The sequence below is a fragment of the Tiliqua scincoides genome, chromosome 4 (genome assembly GCF_035046505.1).
Source record: "Tiliqua scincoides isolate rTilSci1 chromosome 4, rTilSci1.hap2, whole genome shotgun sequence".
NCBI classification, from domain to species: domain Eukaryota; kingdom Metazoa; phylum Chordata; class Lepidosauria; order Squamata; family Scincidae; genus Tiliqua; species Tiliqua scincoides.
The window spans coordinates 144,042,667-144,064,035 of NC_089824.1; the positions used below are offsets into that span (position 1 = coordinate 144,042,667).

General features: G+C 42.4%; 1 protein-coding gene across 1 annotated transcript in view; it reads left to right on the forward strand.

Moving 5' to 3' along the window:
• The first annotated feature begins 2,113 nt into the window (after positions 1–2,113).
• Positions 2,114–21,369, forward strand: part of PIGK (phosphatidylinositol glycan anchor biosynthesis class K) — a 126,420-nt gene continuing 107,164 nt past the window's right edge. The window contains exons 1-8 of the mRNA XM_066624237.1: positions 2,114–2,222; positions 5,373–5,426; positions 7,225–7,316; positions 8,613–8,748; positions 11,271–11,382; positions 14,720–14,816; positions 15,851–15,968; positions 18,446–18,556. Coding sequence (XP_066480334.1) covers positions 2,124–2,222; positions 5,373–5,426; positions 7,225–7,316; positions 8,613–8,748; positions 11,271–11,382; positions 14,720–14,816; positions 15,851–15,968; positions 18,446–18,556 — 819 coding nt within the window. The 5' untranslated portion in view covers positions 2,114–2,123. The remainder of the gene's footprint in view (positions 2,223–5,372; positions 5,427–7,224; positions 7,317–8,612; positions 8,749–11,270; positions 11,383–14,719; positions 14,817–15,850; positions 15,969–18,445; positions 18,557–21,369) is intronic.

A 21,369-nucleotide genomic window follows, 5' to 3' on the forward strand; every position in this document is an offset into this window, starting at 1 on the left:
AAACTGCATCAAGTGCTCTTTCCATTTCTGTTCGCCTGGCATATTGACATGTAGTTCTGGATCAGAGATGGGCAGAAAGAGTGAATCAGCTCCCATATGACAGGTTTATGTTCCAGAACTGGAAAAATCAGAAGTACCTGAGGATTGGAAGCTGATATTTTGAGATTATTTTGTTTAGCCCCATTGAAGAAAAGACAAAATGAAAGGAGAGGTCTGGCCCTTTAAGATACAAGATACATGGGAAAGATAAATCATACAATGTACAGCAGTGGTTCCCAAACTGTGGATCCATGACCCACCAGTGGGTCCGGACCTGATATTTGGTGGGTCATGAAACTGACAATTAGACTAGACTTTGAATAGATTAGACAGATTAGATTATGTGCATCAAGATTAAACAATCTGCTACTTGTAGCGGAGCACTATGGGCAAATAACCTTTATACACCCAGAGGCTTGAGTGGTTGGTAAAGCTTTTTTTTTTTTTTAATGTGGGTCCTAATGCTAAAAAGTTTGGGAATCACTGATGTACAGGAGTTCTGTTCTTGCTAGCACCCTAAAAACCCTGAGGTTTATACTTTTCCAGTTATTAACATGCTGGGGCTCCAGTACCGATTTCACACATGGATTCATTACATAATCCTTTTGAGGTAGGATTGCTACCTTTTCTGGACATGCGCTTTAAGATTTTAAACAGATGCACTGGCAATGGCAGAAATAGACAGGTGAAAGGGCTTCTTTTCTGCTCCATTCGAGGAAAGATTCTACCTGTTTTGCCAGGGACAAGGATCCCCTATCTATAACAAATGAGGAAACCCTATTCAGAGATGACCAAAGGTCGAACAGATCCAGTTTGACATGCTTCAGGTTTGGCCATGTGGTAAAGAACGTGAACTGATCCTGGCTTCTTTTCATCACATACTCCTCATCTTATGTTTGCACCCTCATCCCCTTGGGATGAATGTTCGTGGGCAACTTTCGCACAAAGGGTCCAAACTGGGTGACCAGATACAATGGACAACAGAGTCCCTCTCTAATTCACACTTATGTGAGAGTAAAGAAGGACACACTGACTTGTGAATAAACATGTCCCTCACTATTGACTCCAGACATCCCCTGCAGCTTTTTAAACCCTTCCATGTTGAGCTGCACCTGCCAACATTCCCTCTTCTATACCAGGGGTGCCAAAACCCCAGCCCTGGGGCCACTTGTGGCCCTCAAGGCCTCTCAATGTGGCCCTCAGGGAGCCCCCAGTCTCCAATAAGCCTCTGGCCCTCCACACTGGCCCGACGCAACTGCTGTCAGCGTGAGGGCTACTGTTTGACCTCTCGGGTGAGCTGTGGGACGAGGGCTCCCTCCACTGCTTGTAGTTTCACGTCTGTGATGCAGTAGCGGCAGCAAAGGAAAGGCTAGCCTTGCTTTGTGGAAGGCCTTTTATAGGCCTTGAGCTACTGCAAGACCTTCATTCATTCATACAAGTTCATATTTAATATATTCATTTATGTAAACTTATTCAAATTTTAAATGTAAATTAATTCTCCCCCCCCCCCGGCCCCTAACACAGTGTCAGAGAGACAATGTGACCCTCCTGCCAACAACTTTGGACACCCCTGTTCTATACAATGGGTAAAGGTGTAGGCACTCTGTCCTCCATTGTATCTGGTCACTCTGGGTCCAAACTGTGCGCCCCTTTCTTTTTTGTGGGGTGCCTTGGAGCCAGTGCAATCAAGATGGTGCAGTCATCCTGTAAGTACAGGGGATGTCTGGAGTGCCTAGCCAGAGACACATTTACTCAGAAGTCAGTGTGCCCTTCCTGACTCTCAAATAAGTGTGAATTAGAGAAATCCATAATCAAAGCACCCTCCTCGCCCTTCTCCTGGTTCCAGATGTGCCAGCTCCAAATCCCAATGAATGATCTTCATCTCTCCAGTTCCCACCGATGCCTTCCTTTCACAGAGCAAGGAACCCCGAGCAACAGAGGGAGGGAAAGCGCAGGAGGACTCGGAGAGCCTCCCGGTGCCAGGTCTCTGCCGGCAGCCTGAGCGTTAACCAGAGGAGGAGTTGCCAAGCTTGGACGCAGCAGCCCAGGCTCCTCCTCCTTCCTGGTCGCCCAAGCCGGGTAGCATGGCTGCCTCCAGGATGGTGCCGGGTTGCCTTTCCGCAGCGATGCTCGCAGCTCTCCTGCTGGGATGCTGCGGTGCCGTGAGCGCTGATGGAGCCCAGGTACGCGCGCAAGGGGCAGGGAGAGCCGGGTGCCCTCCTTCAGTCCCGCTCCTTCCTGTGGAGGGGCGCCCTTCCAGTCCCCCTCCTGCTCCTACCTGATGCGGCTTCTGTCTTACAGCAGCCCCTGCTGTTGCTGGAACACAGGCACCAAGCTCTCCTCCAAACCCATTTCTGCCCAATCCACAGTGCACACATTTGATCCCTGTTGCGTATGTGCAACGTGGGGCAGAAGTGGCTTGCTTCAGATCCTGCCTCTGCTGGGCAGCCAGGGCAGACCAAAAGTGCCTTCCTTGGCCAGGGCAGGATGAAGAAACACATGGCTCTTACACGTTGACACTAGAGTTGTGGACTCTGTTGCTGTTTCCCCACATATATAGTCAGGACCAGTGTAGCAGTGAAGCTGGCTGACAGCTCAATCCTAAGCATGTCTACTTGGAAGTAAAGTCACATTGACTATAATGGGGCTTACTTCCAGGTAAGTGTGGATAGGATTTGCAACCTGAAAGCCCAATCTTATACATATCTACTCAGAAGTAAGTCCTATATATCCTCAACAAGGCTTACTCCCACGTATGTGTGGATAGGATTTCACCTTGTGATGGGGGGGGGAGGGTGAATGATGCCCTGTACTCTGTGTCTGTTTGCTGCTCCCCTCTGGTCTGTTGCCCACTGAGCTGCTTCAGGTGGCTTGCTGAAGAGGATTGGGACAGCTGCACCTTGCCCCTAACTCTGGCATTGCTGGAGGGGGGCCTCCTTTCCCACTTGACTGCTATGGAAAAGAGTGATGTGGACAACGAAAGCATGGTGATCTGCCTCCTTTCTCTGATTCTGCCCTTAGTCCCAGCTCCTTGTTCTTACTCTTAGCATGCTCTGCTCAGAAGTGGAAGTTTTTGTTTTTTTGCAGTGGAAATTACAGGGGCAGCGCCTCTCCCCCATCAGATAGCATCTCTGCTTAGGCCATGGTTGTGTGTAATAGAGCAGCTGCATGAGTGAAAGTCTAGCATTATCCTCCCTTGCCTAGCAAACTATTAGTAGTACGGTATGAATATTTTGAGCTCTGATTCCATGTATGCTTGTATTCACCACAGCTCACTTCTGGGAAACATGCATCAGATTGCATGGGTAAACTTTGTTGCTGGCCTGTACCAATATTATTGATATGTATCTCCCCTTTACAGATCTTATGCTCCCAATAAATTATGTTAACTGAAGGTTTTCTCCATAAACAAAGCATCTTCTGTGTAGGAATTTGCTTGAATACAGCTCAGGTTATGTGTGATGATTATACTGGTGTATAGTTGGCTGTGTGTACGTATGTATGGGGTTTTCACATATGCACGAAATTCAGACAAAGTCCTGAGCAGAGAATCCTTCTTTGTAGGATATGTGCAAAAGATGTGGCTTTTGCTCAGAGTAGATTTGAACCTGGATCTCTCATGGCCAAATCTAAGTGCCTTTGACTGATCCAGACTAATACGGAAACTATTGTATGTGTCAAGTGTTACTACGCTGAGTCCCAAACCTATGCCCTATTCTAAAGCTTTGTTTGGAAGGTAAAAATTACATAAATTGGAACAGCCAGTTCTTTCCAGCTCAGCACTGTGCAAAAACACTGGAATGAACAGATTGCACCTTTATGAAAGTGCCAATGCAGCGGCCTTAACTTGGGACAACTGTAACTTGGGTACCTAGTTTACTAGTCATGATTCAAAAAATATAGTTTTCTGCATCTGTAATCCTTTAAAGCAGAGTTGTCCAAACTTTTTGGCAGGAGGGCCATATCATCTCTCTGACAAAAAAGGAATTAATTTACATTTCAAATTTGAATATATGTGAATATATTCGAGATGGAACTTACATGAATGAATGAAGGTCTTGCAATATCTCAAGGTCTATAAAAGGCCGTGCACAAAGCAAGGCCAGCTTTTCTTTTGCTGCCGCTGCTGCATCACAGACGTGAAACAGTGGAGCAGTGGAGGAAGCCCTCGTTCCACAGCTCATGCGAGAGGTTGAACAGTTGGCCATCACGCTGAGAGCAGTTGCATTTACCCAGCATGGGCTCCAGCAAGTCTCTGGAGGGCTAAAGCTCATTGGAGACTGGGGGCTCCCCGCGGGCTGAATAGGGAGGGCCACAAGTGGCTCCAGGGCCAGGGTTTGGTCACCCCTGCTTTAAAGCAGTGGTTTTCAAACTGGGCCATTGCAACACCTGAGCCTGAAGGCCCTGGCCTCTGTCCCCTTAAGGGGCAGGCCCAGCGAGGAGGCAGGGAAAAGGCAGTGTTGTGATCCCCAGGATTGCATTGCTAACAGGGCTGCAGGGACTGGGATGCACTCACCAGCCCCTGCAGCAGCCTGTCAGGGGTGCCGGGAGCCCTGTGTGAACGCCTGCAGGGCTCCCCAGCTTGTTAGGAGTGAACTTCCAGTTTTGCGGAAGTGGAGCGCAATTGCTCCACTTTCACTTCTAATGAGCTGGGGAGCCCTGCAGGCGCTCACACAGGGCTCCCGGCACCCCTGACAGGCTGCTGCAGGGGCTGGTGAGTGCATCACAGTCCCTGCAGCCCTCCTGAGCAACGCAATCACGTAGCTGCCTTCCCCCTGCCCCTGCTGCCTTCCACCCCTCCCCTGCAAGGACTTACTGCAGTTTTCAAACTCCCTGAGAGTTTGAAAACTGCAGCTTTAAAGTAACATTTTGGACTTAGCATGAAGGCTGTATTTACAGTTATCCTCTAACTTCTGATTCTATTCCTGCTTGTAATCTTTATTGATTTTGAGTTTTCTATAAGCAGTTTCACAGTGATTTGCATACTTAATTTTTATGTATATTAAAAAATTGCACCTCCTCTTTCCTCACCAAAATGAAGCCTTAATTAAAAAAAAAATAGAATTAAATAGTTAAGTCTTATAATTAACAGCAAAAAATGCAGCTGCAAAAATTAATGAACAAATCGGAGACAGATTGCAAAAGTAGCACAACTAAATTAGACCACTAGCTGAAACAAAAAAATGCTACCGCATAAAAGGCCCCTTTATGTGTGTTACTTCCAAATAGATTTCTAATGGCGGAGGTGACTAAATATTACTGCATGCATTTTCCAGTACTGGTGCTGGCTAACAACAAAGTGGTCATTAGTATTCTATGTATTTTTTTTTCAGGATCAGGCAGAACAATTTTTTAGGAGTGGACATACAAACAACTGGGCGGTTCTGGTAAGTTTTATTTCTGAATCTTTCTTCCCAACTTGTTACCAGGCAATAAGTACAGCTTGCACTGTCAAGTTATGAGACTGAGTGAAAGGTGAAGGGCAAGAATCTACAAGGATGGGTTACGCTCTATCTGTAACAGATCAGGAGAAAGTTCTTGGGGTGGTGGCGGACTGCTTGATGAAAATGCTGACCCAGTGTGTGATGGCTGTGAAGATGGCAAATCCTGTGTTTGGCATAATAAAAAAGGGATTGAGAATAAAATGTCTGATAGTATTATGCCATTGTATAAATTGATGGTCAGGCCACATCTGGAATATTGTGTCCCGTTATGGTTGCCTCATCTCAAAAAGGATATAGTGGAACTTGAAATGGTGCAGAAGAGAGCAAGCAAAATGATTAGTGCCTGGGGCACTTTTCTTATGAGGAAAGGCTACGATGTTTGGGTCTGTTGAGTCTAGAAAGAAGGTGCCTGAGTGTGGGACGTAATTGAGACATATAAAATTATGTTCGGGGTAGATAGAGGGAAGTTTCCCTCTCACAACACCAGAACCAGTGAACATCCACTAAAACCGAATGGTGAGAGAGTTAGAATGACAAAAGGATTATCTGGAACTCCTTGCCACAAGATGTTGTGATGACACCTGGCCTAGATGCCTTTAAAAGGGGATTGGTCAGATTTATGGAGGCAAGTCCATCACAGGTTACAAACCATGATGACTGTATGCATCATGGGGTTTTAGAGATATCTTATCTCTGAATGCCATATGCAAGGGAGTGGCAGCATGATGAATGCATCATGTTGTCTTGAGTGATCTCAGAGGCATCTGGTGGGCCACTGAGATCCAGGAAGCTGGACTAGCTGTGAGCTTGGCCTCATCCAGCAAGGCTTTTGTATGATATTATGTTCTTAATAAGAAACAACTATGCATTTATTTCTTATATTTTCATCCCACATCTCTGCCCTACGGGTTCCTAGTATGATTGCATCAGTGACCAACAGCATAAAATAATTATTTTTTTATTTTATTAACACCATCATAAAATCATTAACACCGAATTATTAACACCAGCATAAAATAGACCATTACAATATCCTGTAAACTATGGGTGGGATCCAAAGGACCACTGCCAGTTTGCAACTGGGGAGATGCTTTCTGCTCCCTGTCACTGTGATAGTCCTAGTGTTCCACCAAAAGTTTTTTTCTGATGTTTTGAGACACAAAGGACTGCAACTGAACGAAAATACCTTTCAATTGTGCATGGAGGAATTGGCTTCCAAACCACAACCTTGTGTCCATAAAACAGCAGTGGGACCAGATCAATCTCAGTAGTAGCAGTTAAAGTTGAAAAGCAAACAAAAAATCAGAAACAAATTTATTTTTTTATTTAAAAAATACCTTTCTCCCTTTTGGGGACTCAAAGTAGCTTCCACTATCAAATAAAAACATTACAAACAGTATCTAACCTAGACCATAGTTCCTTGAGGCTGTGCGTACATGGCGAGGTATACACTGTCTGTAAATGCTCACAGAGGATAAAAGTGCACAGAGCAGAGGTTCCTCTGAAATTTTTATTGTGGGCTGCTTCAGTGCTGAAGAATGAGCTGTTTTTCAGTTTGAAATGACAGCATGTTGCTTAATCCTAAGAAATGACCAGTGGAAAATCAAAGAAACCTCTGGCTTAACACATTGTTCTCCCCTCTGTGTTTTTATACTTTTTGTTAGATTGGAGCTGTAGAATTAGTTCCTCTCTCTTTTCTTAATATTCATATTTCAGTGTGCCTGTTTCTTAATCCTTTTAGGTATGCACCTCTCGATTCTGGTTTAACTATCGTCATGTGGCCAATACACTTTCCGTTTACAGAAGCGTAAAGAGACTTGGCATTCCTGATAGGTAAGAAAATCTGAAGAGGTTACATTTTGTAAAAAGACAGTTCTGTTTATGATGAAGTCACAATACATTGGTAAAATCTGCACACTGTAATGAATTGAATGGGAGATAGGCACCACTGTGTCGCATGATGAACATGTACCAAATTACTGGAGGAAGCGGGAGGATGCGTGCTTTCTAGATTTGGACAGAGGATAGCAATGTGAAGTGATTTGAAAAAATCAGGGGTCGGGGAAACACCAATTGATCCATTGCCAGCCCATTGTGACTCTCTTTGTACAGATGAGATCACCAGTTCACTGATGTGCAACTTATTTTTATGGACAATGGAACTGCTGCAGCTGGGGATTTGGACACCTACCTGCATTTTTCTTCTATCTCCAGTGATGTATCCGGCTGAGAGTCTAACTCCTGACCATGTTCCTAATGAAATGAGAAGAACTGGGTGGGAAGGACTTCTGAATTTGCTGGCTACCTTGTGTGTCTGCACTCTGCATGTTTCATGCAGATGTAGAGCTGGCTGGCTCTGACTGCCAGAGTTCTTCAGCTAAACATTAAGGGGGGGGGGGGGATGGCCAGAGCCTTCCATGGACCTTTACACTGTCAATCGCTTTCACTGTGTCTGTATAAGGATACATTGCTGACCCGCATAAATAATCATTGAGAGAATGCTATACTCTTTCTCTGCTAGGTATAAGAGAGTCAGCACTTAAAAATTCAATTTTGCCCAGTTTGCAATAACATCAGTGTAGGTCTGAATAGGCCTGGCGACCAGGCGTGGGCTTACCCTGGGGCAAGAGAAGGAGTATTCTTTTACCCCAAGGAGGCCTCCTGAGGCTGATACAATACCATGTGAGGAGTTAGCGTCTTCTATACCACACTTATGATGCTGCTGTGATGGATCAAACTGGGCCCAATTGGCAGAAGAAACACCACTGACTTGTCTGTATTTTCTTTTCAGGGTGATCGAAGCATCTTCATTACCATCTGTTTATATCTGAAATGGTTTTCTAAACTGTGGAAACATGCCTTTAGTTTTGTGAATTGCATGTAATAGCATTGCTTCTGTTGTCTCAACAGCAATACACTTGTTAGTTTCTGAAAACTGCTTTTGGTTCTTGGTATGCTTTTTAAAAAAAATTGGCCACAAATAGTCTTGTATAATGAATAAGATTAAAATAGCAGCAGTTCTTTTTGAAGTAATGAGACTTCTTGCATTTCACATTGCTTTTCAGCAAAGTGCATTTGAGAGGGCAACTTACTGCAGTCAAATTTACTAATACTTTTTCCCCCCATCAGCCATATAGTCTTGATGCTCGCAGATGATATGGCCTGCAACCCACGGAATCCGAGCCCAGCAACCGTATTTAGTCATAAAAACATGGAACTGAATGTCTATGGAGATGATGTGGAAGTGGATTACAGAAGCTATGAGGTTAAGTATTAAGGCAAATTCCCAATGGATTGTTTACCTTTTGGTGGAGTAGGACCCAATGGTAGGTTGAGGGGGTTGTGTGAGGTTTTGATAGATGGCCTGCTCTGAGTATAGAGGTCACTCTGATCCCAGCAATTGCTAGGGAATTGCTCCCAGATACAAGGTAGTGGCAACAGGTGGATATTTAATAAAATTCCTCTTGGCGGTTCCCATAAATCTTTGAGAATTTGTTTGTGTTTGTGTAATGAATATATTATATCCTGTAAGTTGTTGTGGCATAATAACAGTTCTGTGAGTGCTATTAAGGCATTACTTTGTTGAAAAGCTTTATAACTTTTGGAATAATTTTCTGAAGCATGCTTAGAACAGGTAGAATTTGCAAATATTTCATGTTGACCTTTCAATTGTTTAATAAAAAACATTGTTCATATTTCATAACCATAACTTGAATAAATAACATCAGAGATTAAATCCTAAGAACATGTAATATCAGTAATGCAAACAAGCCTACCGCAAAATTAGAAGTCTACAAATGCATATGCTTATTGTTTTGGGTACATTGATAACTTGAAAGAAAAGAAGAGTTATCTTCTACCTGTTCCTAAATTCTCCTTTGCTTGGTTATCTGGAGTGGATTATTTTTCACATGTGACCAGGCAAATGATCACTTACAGTTGTATTTGGATTAATATAAACCTGGGATAAAAATTATTATTTTACAAAAACATTTCCTCACACAGAAATTTCTCATCAGTGTAAAGTTGTCTGTATTAGTTCCAGGAAAAACAAGAGAGGAAGATTAAGGAGGGAATGGCTTTAAGGTGAATTGACCCTCTTGGTGAGAATGTACAAATTCTTTAGACAGAACTTCAGACATTGTATTGTATTGGCAACCTTCAGTCTCGAAAGACTATGGTATCGCGCTCTGGAAGGTGGTTCTGGCACAGCGTCTAGTGTGGCTGAAAAGGCCAATCCGGGAGTGACAATCCCTTCCACACCGGGAGCAAGTGCAGTCTGTCCCTGGTCTGTCTCCCTGGCTATGGGCCTTCCTTCTTTGCCTCTTTGCCTCAGACTGCTGGCAAAGTGTCTCTTCAAACTGGGAAAGGCCATGCTGCACAGCCTGCCTCCAAGCGGGCCACTCAGAGGCCAGGGTTTCCCACTTGTTGAGGTCCATCCCTAAGGCCTTCAGATCCCTCTTGCAGATGTCCTTGTATCACAGCTGTGGTCTACCTGTAGGGCGCTTTCCTTGCACGAGTTCTCCATAGAGGAGATCCTTTGGAATCCGGCCATCATCCATTCTCACGACATGACCGAGCCAACGCAGGCGTCTCTGTTTCAGCAGCGCATACATGCTAGGGATTCCAGCACGTTCCAGGACTGTGTTGTTAGGAACTTTGTCCTGCCAGGTGAAACTTAGACTTTGTCCTGCCAGGTGAAACTTAGACAGAACTTCAGACAGCTATTCGTAATAATGAGAAGGCTGGAGATAATTCAAAATGTGATGTGAAATGAGAAAGTTCTCTAGAGGAATTTCAAGTGCCTCTTATAACAAACCTTGCCACCCTGTTTATCCAGAATTTTTTAGTTGGTTGGACTTGTATGTTGGTTCGACATGACAGAAGTTCTAGAGTTGCCTGAGAAACTGAGATCTTGTTCATCTTGGGGTTTGTAATCAAGCACAGCTATGTAATTTTTCATTTGTAAATATATCTTTTAAAGATGTTGAATTCCAGGATGCTTTAAGAATTTGCAAGCCCCTGAACAAACAGGAAATGTGTCATTTCTATGCCTAGATTAAAAGACATCTGTAGAAAGAAATTTATAAGAAAATGTAATGTAATCTTACTGCCTGCATCTTGCCATCAGATTTCATGAACAAGAATTGATTTCTTGCAGTGTATACCTTGAGACTTTGGTTTTGGATAACAGCTGTTATAAGCCTGATTACATTGCAAATTTTTTAGCTTTATAATCTGAATTCAGAACTATCAGCACTAATGCTTTGTGGAAGGCTTTTTTACTCGCCAGCCAGATGGACTATCTCGGATCAGATGTTTCTACCACCAGAATCTTATTTTCTCTGGGCCCAGCAAGGATTTTAAGCCTTCAAATATATTTATTAACATTTTGCCATGGTAACACACAGTAATGTCGCTGGGTAAGCAAATGCATAAGTAGGTTCATGCAGACAAAGCCACTCTGTGACAGGTGTTCAGATCAATTAAAGGCACATTGAGAAGACTAGAATGGTGGCAGGCATGTGCTTGAAAACATAAGTTTCAGTACTAAACTTTATTACTCTTCAGTAATTAACAAAAATTGAACATAATAGATTAAAAAGGAATTCCATGCTTGGTGATAATGAAATCTGGCAATGTAATCCAATCTATTGACCTGTTAATGAACTGTACAAGACATTAGTGCATGTTTTACTGGGCTATTATCCTGAAGAATTATACATAGGGGTGTTAAATGCACAGTCAATATGATAATTAGAAAGAATGTTGTTTCTCTGTATTTAGGTAACTGTGGAGAATTTTTTGCGAGTATTAACAGGCAGAATCCCAGCAAGTGCACCTCGTTCAAAACGCCTGCTTTCTGATGACAGAAGCAATATTCTTATATACATGACAGGTAATTGCATTTTTTTTCCCCGCAACCGTTCCCATGCTAGAAGATATTTAGAACAATGTTAGTCAAATACCTGTTTTCAACTTTACTGTAATTTCAGCTTCTCTTTCAGTAGTCCAGTAAACCTGCTGGAAATTAAGGACAGACATAAATCAAATTGTAAAAGAAACAATCCATGTTATTTCTTTTTCAATTCAAGTGGATAAAATTGGTTTTAAATGTATTAAACATATGATAAATTATATTTAGGGGAATGCTTTCAAAATGGTGATTCTAAAATCCCTGCTACTTTAACATGACATGGTACTGACTTTTGACCTATGTTGATCAAGCTATCGCAAGTAGTAGCAAAGGGCATCTATTCTTCACATTCAGTTGTTGGAATTTTTCAGTGTAATTTGTAAATAGCTTCTTCAGTCTTGACAAAAATGTGCTTAAATATGCCAGGAGTAATAGTTGAGATTTAGTATAGGTCTATTATTCCTGGCATACTTAAGCCTCTCTTTGAGTCGAAACATCCAGTTTTTGCTATCCCAGTACCATTGCACCTGCTTGAAAGTATCACCAAAGGTTGTATGGTGTCTGCACAAAAATGCCAGTGCAGCCTTCTGTAATTTGGATGTCCATAACTCAGGGAGCCATTATAATTCCAAAGACTTGCCTATGGGCAAAAGTATGACTATTGGGTATTCTCTGGGCCATAGCAAAGACAACACAAAAGGATGCTATCATAGGAATGTTTCCATAATTTTTAGTCATATTGATCATAATTAAATTATACAATTTATATTGTAAAATTTTCTGTTTGCTTTAGAGAGTAGATGGCAGCTGTAGGGGGCCTTGATGAAACTTCCCCGCCTCCTTCCTTTCCTACTTAGTAGTGGTAAAAGATGGTTGTGTTCTGTTTTCAGGGCCTACTTTTTCTCTTACACTATTAATGCTCTCCTGCATGTTGAAAAATCTCAGCTCTCCTTGGGTCCAATCAGCCTTGGCCATTCTGTTTACTTCTTCCTCTTTCTCCCCATCTGCCCCCAGAAATCCCCTGATTTTCAATGTTCTCCAATGTTATTGAGCTGCTGTTTTTCCTCATTGCCGCAGCAAGGGGTTGCTGTTGTAAAAGTTATTGAGCTGCTTGAGTTATCTCTAAGCAGCTTCTATTACTTAGGGCCCAATCCTATCCACCTTTCCAGTGCTGATGCAACCACAATGTAGCCCTGAAGTAAGGGAACAAATGTTCCTTTATCTTGAAGAGGCCTCTGTGATTGCCCATCCACTGCAGAATGCAGTGCATGCCCTGTTGGGACAGCTGCACCAGCGCTGTAAAGTTGGAGAGGATTAGGCCCTAATTTTGCTGATGTCTTCACAGCTGTGTCTGCTTTAAAGCTCTGACCCAACCCTTTGTTAGTCAGATATTCATAACTCTGAAGGTCTATATGAGTCAGGGACCTTCTGTATTTGGAAGGTAATTGCTATATATGGGCATTTCCATTAAATCCCTCAATTACTTTACTTCTGAGCATTCGTGGTCTCCTTGTTGTACACAGAGAGCATATCCAAAATGTATCCCTGAATCCGAAGGGCCTTGTTCATTTCCATATTTACTTTCATGCAGTTACTGTGACTACTATGAATGTGATGTATGCCAGGGCTCACAGCTTGTCTGATGTGCTGAACATAACTTCAGAACTGTTAACTACCGATATAAAAAGGCATGGAGTGAACATCTCAAATTCTGAGTTTGCTCAAAATTGTTTTAAGCCCTTATGTCTGTCTCTCCAGTACATACTGCCATTATATTTTCACAGTTGTCTCTGAAGGCCTAGAATGTCTTAACAATGCAAGCCAAGATTCTCAGAAATCTTAAATATCTGCAATCTGTGCTAAAGCAGTTTGTGGGGGTTGGATGCATACATACAGAGTTCTGTCTCAACGTGGGTGTAATGAAAGAGAAGAATTGAAAGGGAAAGGAGAACAAACATACCAAATCCAGGAAAGAATTGACTACTGCAAAATGACCAGCATCTGTCCTTGATCCTTCCCACTGACAAGTGTATAGAACATAATGCATAAATGACCTTCCCCCTCTAGTACAGAGGAATCCACTTTGTACTACATTTTCATTGCTCTGTTCGGGGAAGAGGAACTGCCTTAGATCCAAAAGAAAACCCAGGATGTACTTAGCATATGTTTAGTCACAGTGTCTTGTGAGAAATCAAAAGAGAAAATGGGTTCCACAGACATTTTATTTCCAACACTTATTTGATCTGGGTTCTGGTCTTGGTGAGCTCTGATGGGCAGAGTTGTACACCAGGTCTCCTGGATTGGTTTTTTCTCCCTCTCTGGGTGCAATCCTAACCCCTTATGTCAGTGCTTTCCAGCACTGACATAAGGGAAACGCAGCTCTGAGGTAAGGGAACAAACATTCCCTTAATTTGAGGAGGCCTCTGTGAGTGATACCAACTGCAGGATGCAGCATATGTCCCACTGGCACCGCTATGCCAGTGCTGGAAAGTACTGACATAAGGGGTTAGGAATGCGCTCTCTGTTGCTTAACCCTCTTAAACCTGATTCAGTGAGAGATTAGGCATAGTTACTTCAATGCATGTTGCAGCAGTTTGAAATTTCTTTTTAAACTGCTTTTTAAACTCTTTGAAGCATAACTTCAAACTCTGATTTAACTTCTGGTCACCACATCTCAAAAATGACATAGTGGAAATGGAAAAGGTGCAAAAGAGAGCGACTAAGATGATTACTGGGCTGGGGCATATTCTTTATGAGGAAAGGCTATGGTGTTTGGGCCTCTTCAGCCTAGAAAAGAGACGACTGAGGGGGGACATGATCGAGACGTACAAAATTATGCACGAGAAGGATAAAGTGGATAGAGAGATGCTCTTTACACTCTCACATAACACCAGAACCAGGGGACATCCACTGAAATTGAATGTTGGGAGAGTTAGGAAAGACAAGAGAAAATATTTCTTTACTCAGTGTGTGGTTGGTCTGTGGAACCCCTTATCACAGGATGTGGTTATGGCATCTAACCTGGACGCCTTTAAAAGGGGATTGGACAAGTTTCTGGAGGAAAAATCCATTACGGGGTACAAGCCATGATGTGTATGATTTTAGAAATGGGCTCCTCCTGATTTTAGAAATGGGCTGTGTCAGAATGCTAGATGCAAGGGACGGCACCAGGATGCAGGTCTCTTGTTTTCAGGTGTGCTCCCTGGGGCATTTGGTGGGGCCGCTGTGAGATGCAGGAAGCTGGATTAATGGGCCTATGGCCTGTTCCAGTGGGGCTGTTCTTATGTTCTTAACTTACCTTATGCTCTTTCCTCTTAAGGTCATGGTGGGAATGGTTTCTTGAAATTTCAGGATTCTGAAGAAATCACTAATGTAGAACTTGCAGATGCCTTTGAACAAATGTGGCAGAAAAGGAGGTAATGTCTTATCCCAGCCTTTCAAATAAGTTCACAAAAGTTATTGATGCACAAACATTCTACTGTCTCCATAGTTCATAAAGGTTTTCTCCTGCTGGTTACCTAGAAGTGATTCTTACTCATCACAGCTACCAGGTAGCTATTTTCATTGTGTTCTGATTCATCCTATTTATTTTCCCCTTCACTCTGTTCTAGGTCATATAAAAATGAATGATGAACTTATTAATAATTCTACAGAAGCAGTAAATATTCTCTTAAAGCTTCTTCAGATTAAATGCATTGGACTAGGAATGGATAGTGCAGGAGTGTTGTCTTCCACGCACTCCAACAATGGAAGTGTTTTAAAACAGAATCTAGGATGCTATGTACCCAAAACACACACAAGCCTTCCAACATTCCTCATTCTACTGTCTTTTTCATAATGACATATTAAAATGGTCTCTAATTGCATCAAAAGTTGGAATTCTTCTTTTGTCACTCTTCTTTGGAAGCATGTTTATATATTAAAAACACATAAAGACCTAGCAGGCTTGCATGCAAATTAACAGCAAAAGCAACAATACTTCTCACATTTCATAAAAAGAACATTTCTTTTAAATGTGTATTAAGTTATGGTGAGGCACTCAGTACCTAACAAATGGAACAGAGAGTGGGAACTTTTAAACCATCTGTGCATTTGTTGCTTTCAATCCTGCTAAACCCAAGTGCTTGGTAGAGTGAATTATGTTATTAGTTACATAATACCATATGGCATGAAATGGACTTTGGCTTGAATTATGGTTTTAAATAGCTTTTTGTTCATATGGCTGCATGGAACTATCACTGCCAGGAGTGAGAGGAAGAGGTCCATTGTGCCCTTAATCCAATAGAAAGGACTTCAGAAAGAAAGGGAACATCTATATGCGCTTGATAATAGCAAAATGTTTTTAAAATGCTCAGCCACTTGGTTCCTAATCAAGGTTAATAGATACATAGTATGCACAGAAGTCTACAGTGAGAAGAGGCGGACATATAAGATGTTTGTTTCATTTCAGATATAATGAATTGCTGTTTATCATTGATACATGCCAAGGCGCATCCATGTATGAACGGTTTTATTCTCCCAATATAATGGCTTTGGCTAGCAGCCAGGTTGGAGAAGACTCACTTTCAGTAAGTATCTAACTTTTGTCCTATGTATAGTGTACAGAGTGCACTGGGTCTGAAATTCCATAATTGAAACCTTTTGCCCCTTATCAGATTCTGTGTTTAGGATAAATTCTTCCAATTAGATAAATCAACATGAATATATGTAAGATAAATGATTTCATTTTGTTTGCAAATGATAAGTTCCTAATGAGATTATAAGAGTGGGCACATCGTTGAATAATGAGGTGCAGAAAGATAGCAAGTTTATATAGATTGGTAATATTTATGAAATCCTCTGTTCAGTGGACATAACACATTTGCTGGTCCCAAAAACCAAAATTTGTTGAACAGGGAACAAGTGATGAGCCCAAGTACTTCCTCTTCTTGCATGGCCAGCTTCATAGGGGAGATTCTGATTTGTAAAACCAAGTTTACTCTGATGTCTGACCTGGGAAACTATAATTTAAACACATCTTATAAAAAAGATTTAGCTATAGTTCAGAATTCTGGCTAGTAAGGAACATTCAAAGTACAGTTTCCAGTTTGGATATTCCAGCAAATGTGGATGGATTAACAAACCAGTAGCCTTCTATGAAGCTGGAGGAGAGGGAAGAGAGTGCATGAGCTTGTGCCCCTATGGTGTTGAACAAAACATACAGTGATATCTCAGCTGTCCTTCCACTGTCTATTAGTGACCAAATGCAAAACAAGGCTGATCTTGTATGTATTTAATAAATGGACAGCAAAAAAACCTTTATAGGTTCATGCCGTGGGAAGAAGAACTGCAATTGCTGAAAATCTCTCTTGTACCCAAATATATCTTTCTTTATTCCAGGTCTATTTGCATTCCCAACCCAAACACCCACAAGGCAGCCCACAATGAAATCTAAAAATACTTCAAAAATAAAAAATCTGAAACACAAGTTAGCAGTAGAGGTGTAGCCAGAGGGGAAAAAAGGAGGAAAAATGTCTAGTTAAAGGTACATTTAGTGTACATCTGGACGGTGAGCAGTGAGCTAATCTGTCTGAATTAAAGGAAAAATTGATTTCACAGGCAAGATGCTGCTGCCTTCCAAATCTCGGTCCTCGTTTGCATCAAAAAACGCTTGCGTCTCCATACATTCTGTGGCTGGACCTATGTGTTTTGTGGGCTTTCCATTTTGGAAAGGCTTGACAGCCAGTTCTGTTTACTGCCTTTTCTCCAGAATGATACATCTGGTTTCTCCCATCCTCTTATGGCCCAGTCCTTTTCCCACTGGCAAGCACGTTTCAGGGCTGCTGGTGCAGTATACACTGCATCCTGCGCACAGATCAGGACCTTTGCTTTGCCATGAATAGTTCCCTGTAAGACTCCTCAGTTCTATGCAAATTCTTTTGCTGGCATAGCTCTGAGAAACTTACTGGGGTGAATCGAGGCCAGATAGGGGTTTGAAATATGGCTGCAATCCCACCCCTGCCCCCACACCCTGCTGGCAGAACCCTGCTGATGGCTACTCTGTGCTACGTTGCTGGTGACGTGTGGCTTTCTGGCCCTTAAACCATTCGGAGCGCTGCACACGTACCGGTGGAGAGGCTGCCACACAAGTGGACCTCATAGTATTCTGGTGTGCTGCAAGGATAGGATTGGGCTGTAATTATTACAACAATCCTGTGAGGTAGATAAGACTGAGAGAGAGTGCTTGTCCCAAAGTTCAGTGAATTTCATGGTTGAGCAGGGATTGGAACCCTTTTCACCTCCTGGTCCAAGTCCAGCACTTGAACTGTCTACCACACAAGGAGGGAGTTTCATGGCTTGGGCAATTGCTCAATGACTTCCTTTTTCTTGAAATATATCCTTCCTCCTACTTTGTCTTGAAGAAAAGGGCTTTCAAAACATTCCTGTGTTGTTCTACCCTAGCCTCTGTCATTTTCCTTCCCTTTGAAGACATTAAATAGAAATGATAGCAGAGTCTTGTGTGTTGTGGGGCTGTAGGACATGCCTTTTTGCCAACAGACCCACACCCAGAGATACATGCATGTTCATGTTACTGTCCTGTCCCACACCATGGAGAGAGAGGTTGTCCTTGCTGCCACACCCTGCTTTATCTCTAACCAAGGACCAAGATCGTGGCAGTTCTTGTCTTTTACCCAGGATACCATTATACTCAGTTGTGGATAGATTTTAACATATGTTTTGTACTCACCCACCTTGTAACATTGAAGTCACCAAGGCAAATGAAGTCTGACCAGTGGCAAAAGAAAAGGGGCTGCATAGGCACACTGTCGTACAAGATGCAGATTAATTTATATTTGAGTTCCCATAATAGTTTTTTTTGTAATAGTTAGCCATCTTTTTTGTGGTCACACCTCTGATAATTTCCATGTCCACAAAGGGCAATTTACACAAGCATGGCAATAACGTACATGATGTGCTGTTGCTCACTGCTAATTTGCTAACATTATTCTTTCCATATACTGTATTCATGAATATCTGTATCTACAACTATATCTTCATTTTTCAGCATCAACCAGATCTTGGCATTGGAGTTCACTTGATGGATAGGTACACATTTTATGTCTTGGAATTCTTGGAAGAAATTCATCCAGCTAGCCAGACCAACATGAATGACCTTGTAAGTATTAGTTCATTTGCCTTTCCAAGTGTTTACACTACTTATGCTGGCTTGTCGTACTTACTTTATATATCCTTTAGAATGTGCAGTCTGTCTTCTGTTTTTCCACTCTCACATTCACCGTGCTAGGTAGGTGACTGCTGTTCTTTCTCTTACACTTCTAAGATTACCAAATTTTTGCTTAAATCCAGCATTCTGTATGCTGCACTATTATTGAAACTCATTTTTTTCCACCATGGAATCTTGGAAAATAAGCCATGTTTTGCCTTAGCAATATACTTTGCAAAGTTGTTGGCCCATAGCATGTAGTTCTGTTTTTATTTTAATTCTTGTAAAAACAAGTGGCTTTATATAATTCTCAAATTTTTTCAGTTGAGTGAATCCTGATTAACTCTAATGATGGTGTTACTCCTGATAACGATTGATTGGAGGCTAGAAAGGAGCTATAGCTAAATAGCAGAGCACTTGTCATATATAAAAGAACCTCTCTTTGGTCCCTCATTCCTCCACTTAAAGAATATCAGGAAGCTTGTCTTGAACAGAAGCTCTGCTGGAGACCCGAGAACTGCTGTCGATTGGGGTAGACAGTACTGGATAAGATGGACCAATAGTCTGCTTTTACGTTAGCGTTACATGTGGGAAGACAACCTGGTCCAAATGGTGTAACCATGGATAAGACTAACAATTGTTAGCGTATAGTCCATGCTAGTCTTCGATATTTCTTAATTTAAACATCACATTAAATATTCGTCGACAGCCCTTTGTCAGAAGCATTTCTTAATATAATCTGTAAGGAGTATAGCTGTAATACCTTATTGATGCATTCTGAATATGCTTTGAGTCACCATATGTGAAGGGGCAGTCTAATCCTGAAACCAGTGGCTCCACCAGATGCAGCAGTCCCAAAATAGCTACCACTGCATCCAGCAGCACCACCAAGGCCGCCGGAGATCTTCTTGGAGAAAGGGTACTTTTGTCCCCTTCCCCCAGGGAAAGCCCCAGTGGGGCTTCTCAAGTCTGCACTGGTTATTTTGCTGGCACAGACTTGAGAGATTCTGTGTCAGGCTTTTCAGCCTGACACAGAGGATAGGATATGGTGGAGCAGAACTCCATTGGTCCCACCCTCCTCCCTGCCCACTCCCCGCCACCTGCCTCCTCCACCCTGAAACAACTTACTGCTGGCCAGTGTTGCTGGAGTGCTTTCCAGCCCTCCACGTGGCGCTGAGGCTCAGCACCGATTGGCACTGACCCAGGGCCAGCGGTCCCTCCTCTCCAGGTGCCGTGGACATGCCTTACGGCACATTTGTGCTGGCGCTGTGTATTTTTAGGATTAGGCCTTTAGTTTGCTGAAAAATGTCAATGTATACAAGAGGAAATCAGTTCTTGGATCTGGCAACAGTTTCTGAAGTAAGTACCACCACTGAAGTCTAGGTTCTGAAATAAGCACTGAAACAGGATAGTCAGTTCCCTAGTCGCAGTAGTGACTTGGCTATGTAAGTATAGATGGATTACAGGCAGGGGTCTCCAAACCCCGACCCGGTGCCCAGATGCGGCCCGCAGCAAGCCTCTTTCTGGCCTGTGGCCAACCTCTTGTCCCCTGAAAGCTTCTGGCTCACTCAACTGAACATGACCAGAACTGTGCTCTGATTGTGTCTGGAGGGTGTTCTGAGGGCCAGAGATTAAATGAATGAGCCCATTCATTCATTTATTCACTTATCTAAGTTCCATCTCTAATTTATTTATTTAAATTTTATATTTAAATTTTTTTTCTGGCCCTCCACACCATACCAGATATTTGATGTGGCCCTCTGGCCAAAAAGTTTGGAGACCCCTGGATTACAGGATACATTCTTCTATTCTGTATTCTTGTATATCCCTACAAATTAAGAGCAGGAAGGTTCTGAAGATTTTAAGCAAGGAATGATTTTCTTGAGCAAGAGATTTTGACGCAAATACAGTGCTTTTGTATCTTGCTTTGCAGATTTGAGGGACAGGCATTGGCTTAAATTAAGCCGTGCTGACATGTGTCAATGTATGTAAGTTTGAAGGAAAGCATATAATAGAATTTTGAATTTTTTTTTAAGAAGGAGCAGCTGTTTAAAACCATTTTATCAACTTCTTGACTATGGAGGCTGGTAGAACCTTATTGCTAGATAAGATGGCATTAATTTTGCAAGAAGCAGCCCACGCTAACAGGTTTGGTAGTGACACAGAACAGAGTCAGTGACTAATCTTCAGCATTCTTACTATTGAGAGAATGTAGCTTTCATTTTTCAATTACAGCCAAATGCTAGCTCAACAAGGAACACGTATGGGATATAATGAGTTCTAGAACAAGATGTGTACCAGGATAATCTTGCCATCTTGATCTTGTCATCCTGAATGAATTTTTGCTGTTACACTTTGTCTGTAGTTCATGAAATTCATTGGCTAACTAGAAACCAACAGCAGTTAATAAGTATGTATGCAGCTATGTGGGATCTAGTATGTAGTGGACTGGCCGGTGAGAAATCTTAAGTCCTAATTCTATCCTCCGCCAGTTCACAGTCCATAGCATTCACCTATGCTAGCAGAGTACATGTTACATGCTGTGGGGGGAGGGCGAATCAGACTGCTAACAAGAGGTAAGTAAAATATATTTTATTTACTTCCTGGTAGGCTGCCTGATCACCAATGGGTCTCCTTGAATCCACACCAACTTTTGCTGGTATATGACCAAGGAGAGGTAGGGAGCATGTTGGGCCAAGAAAACAGGGATAGGATCTGGTGTACATTAGTGCCGCCAAGGTCAACTGCCTCCTGTTCTCAGACCA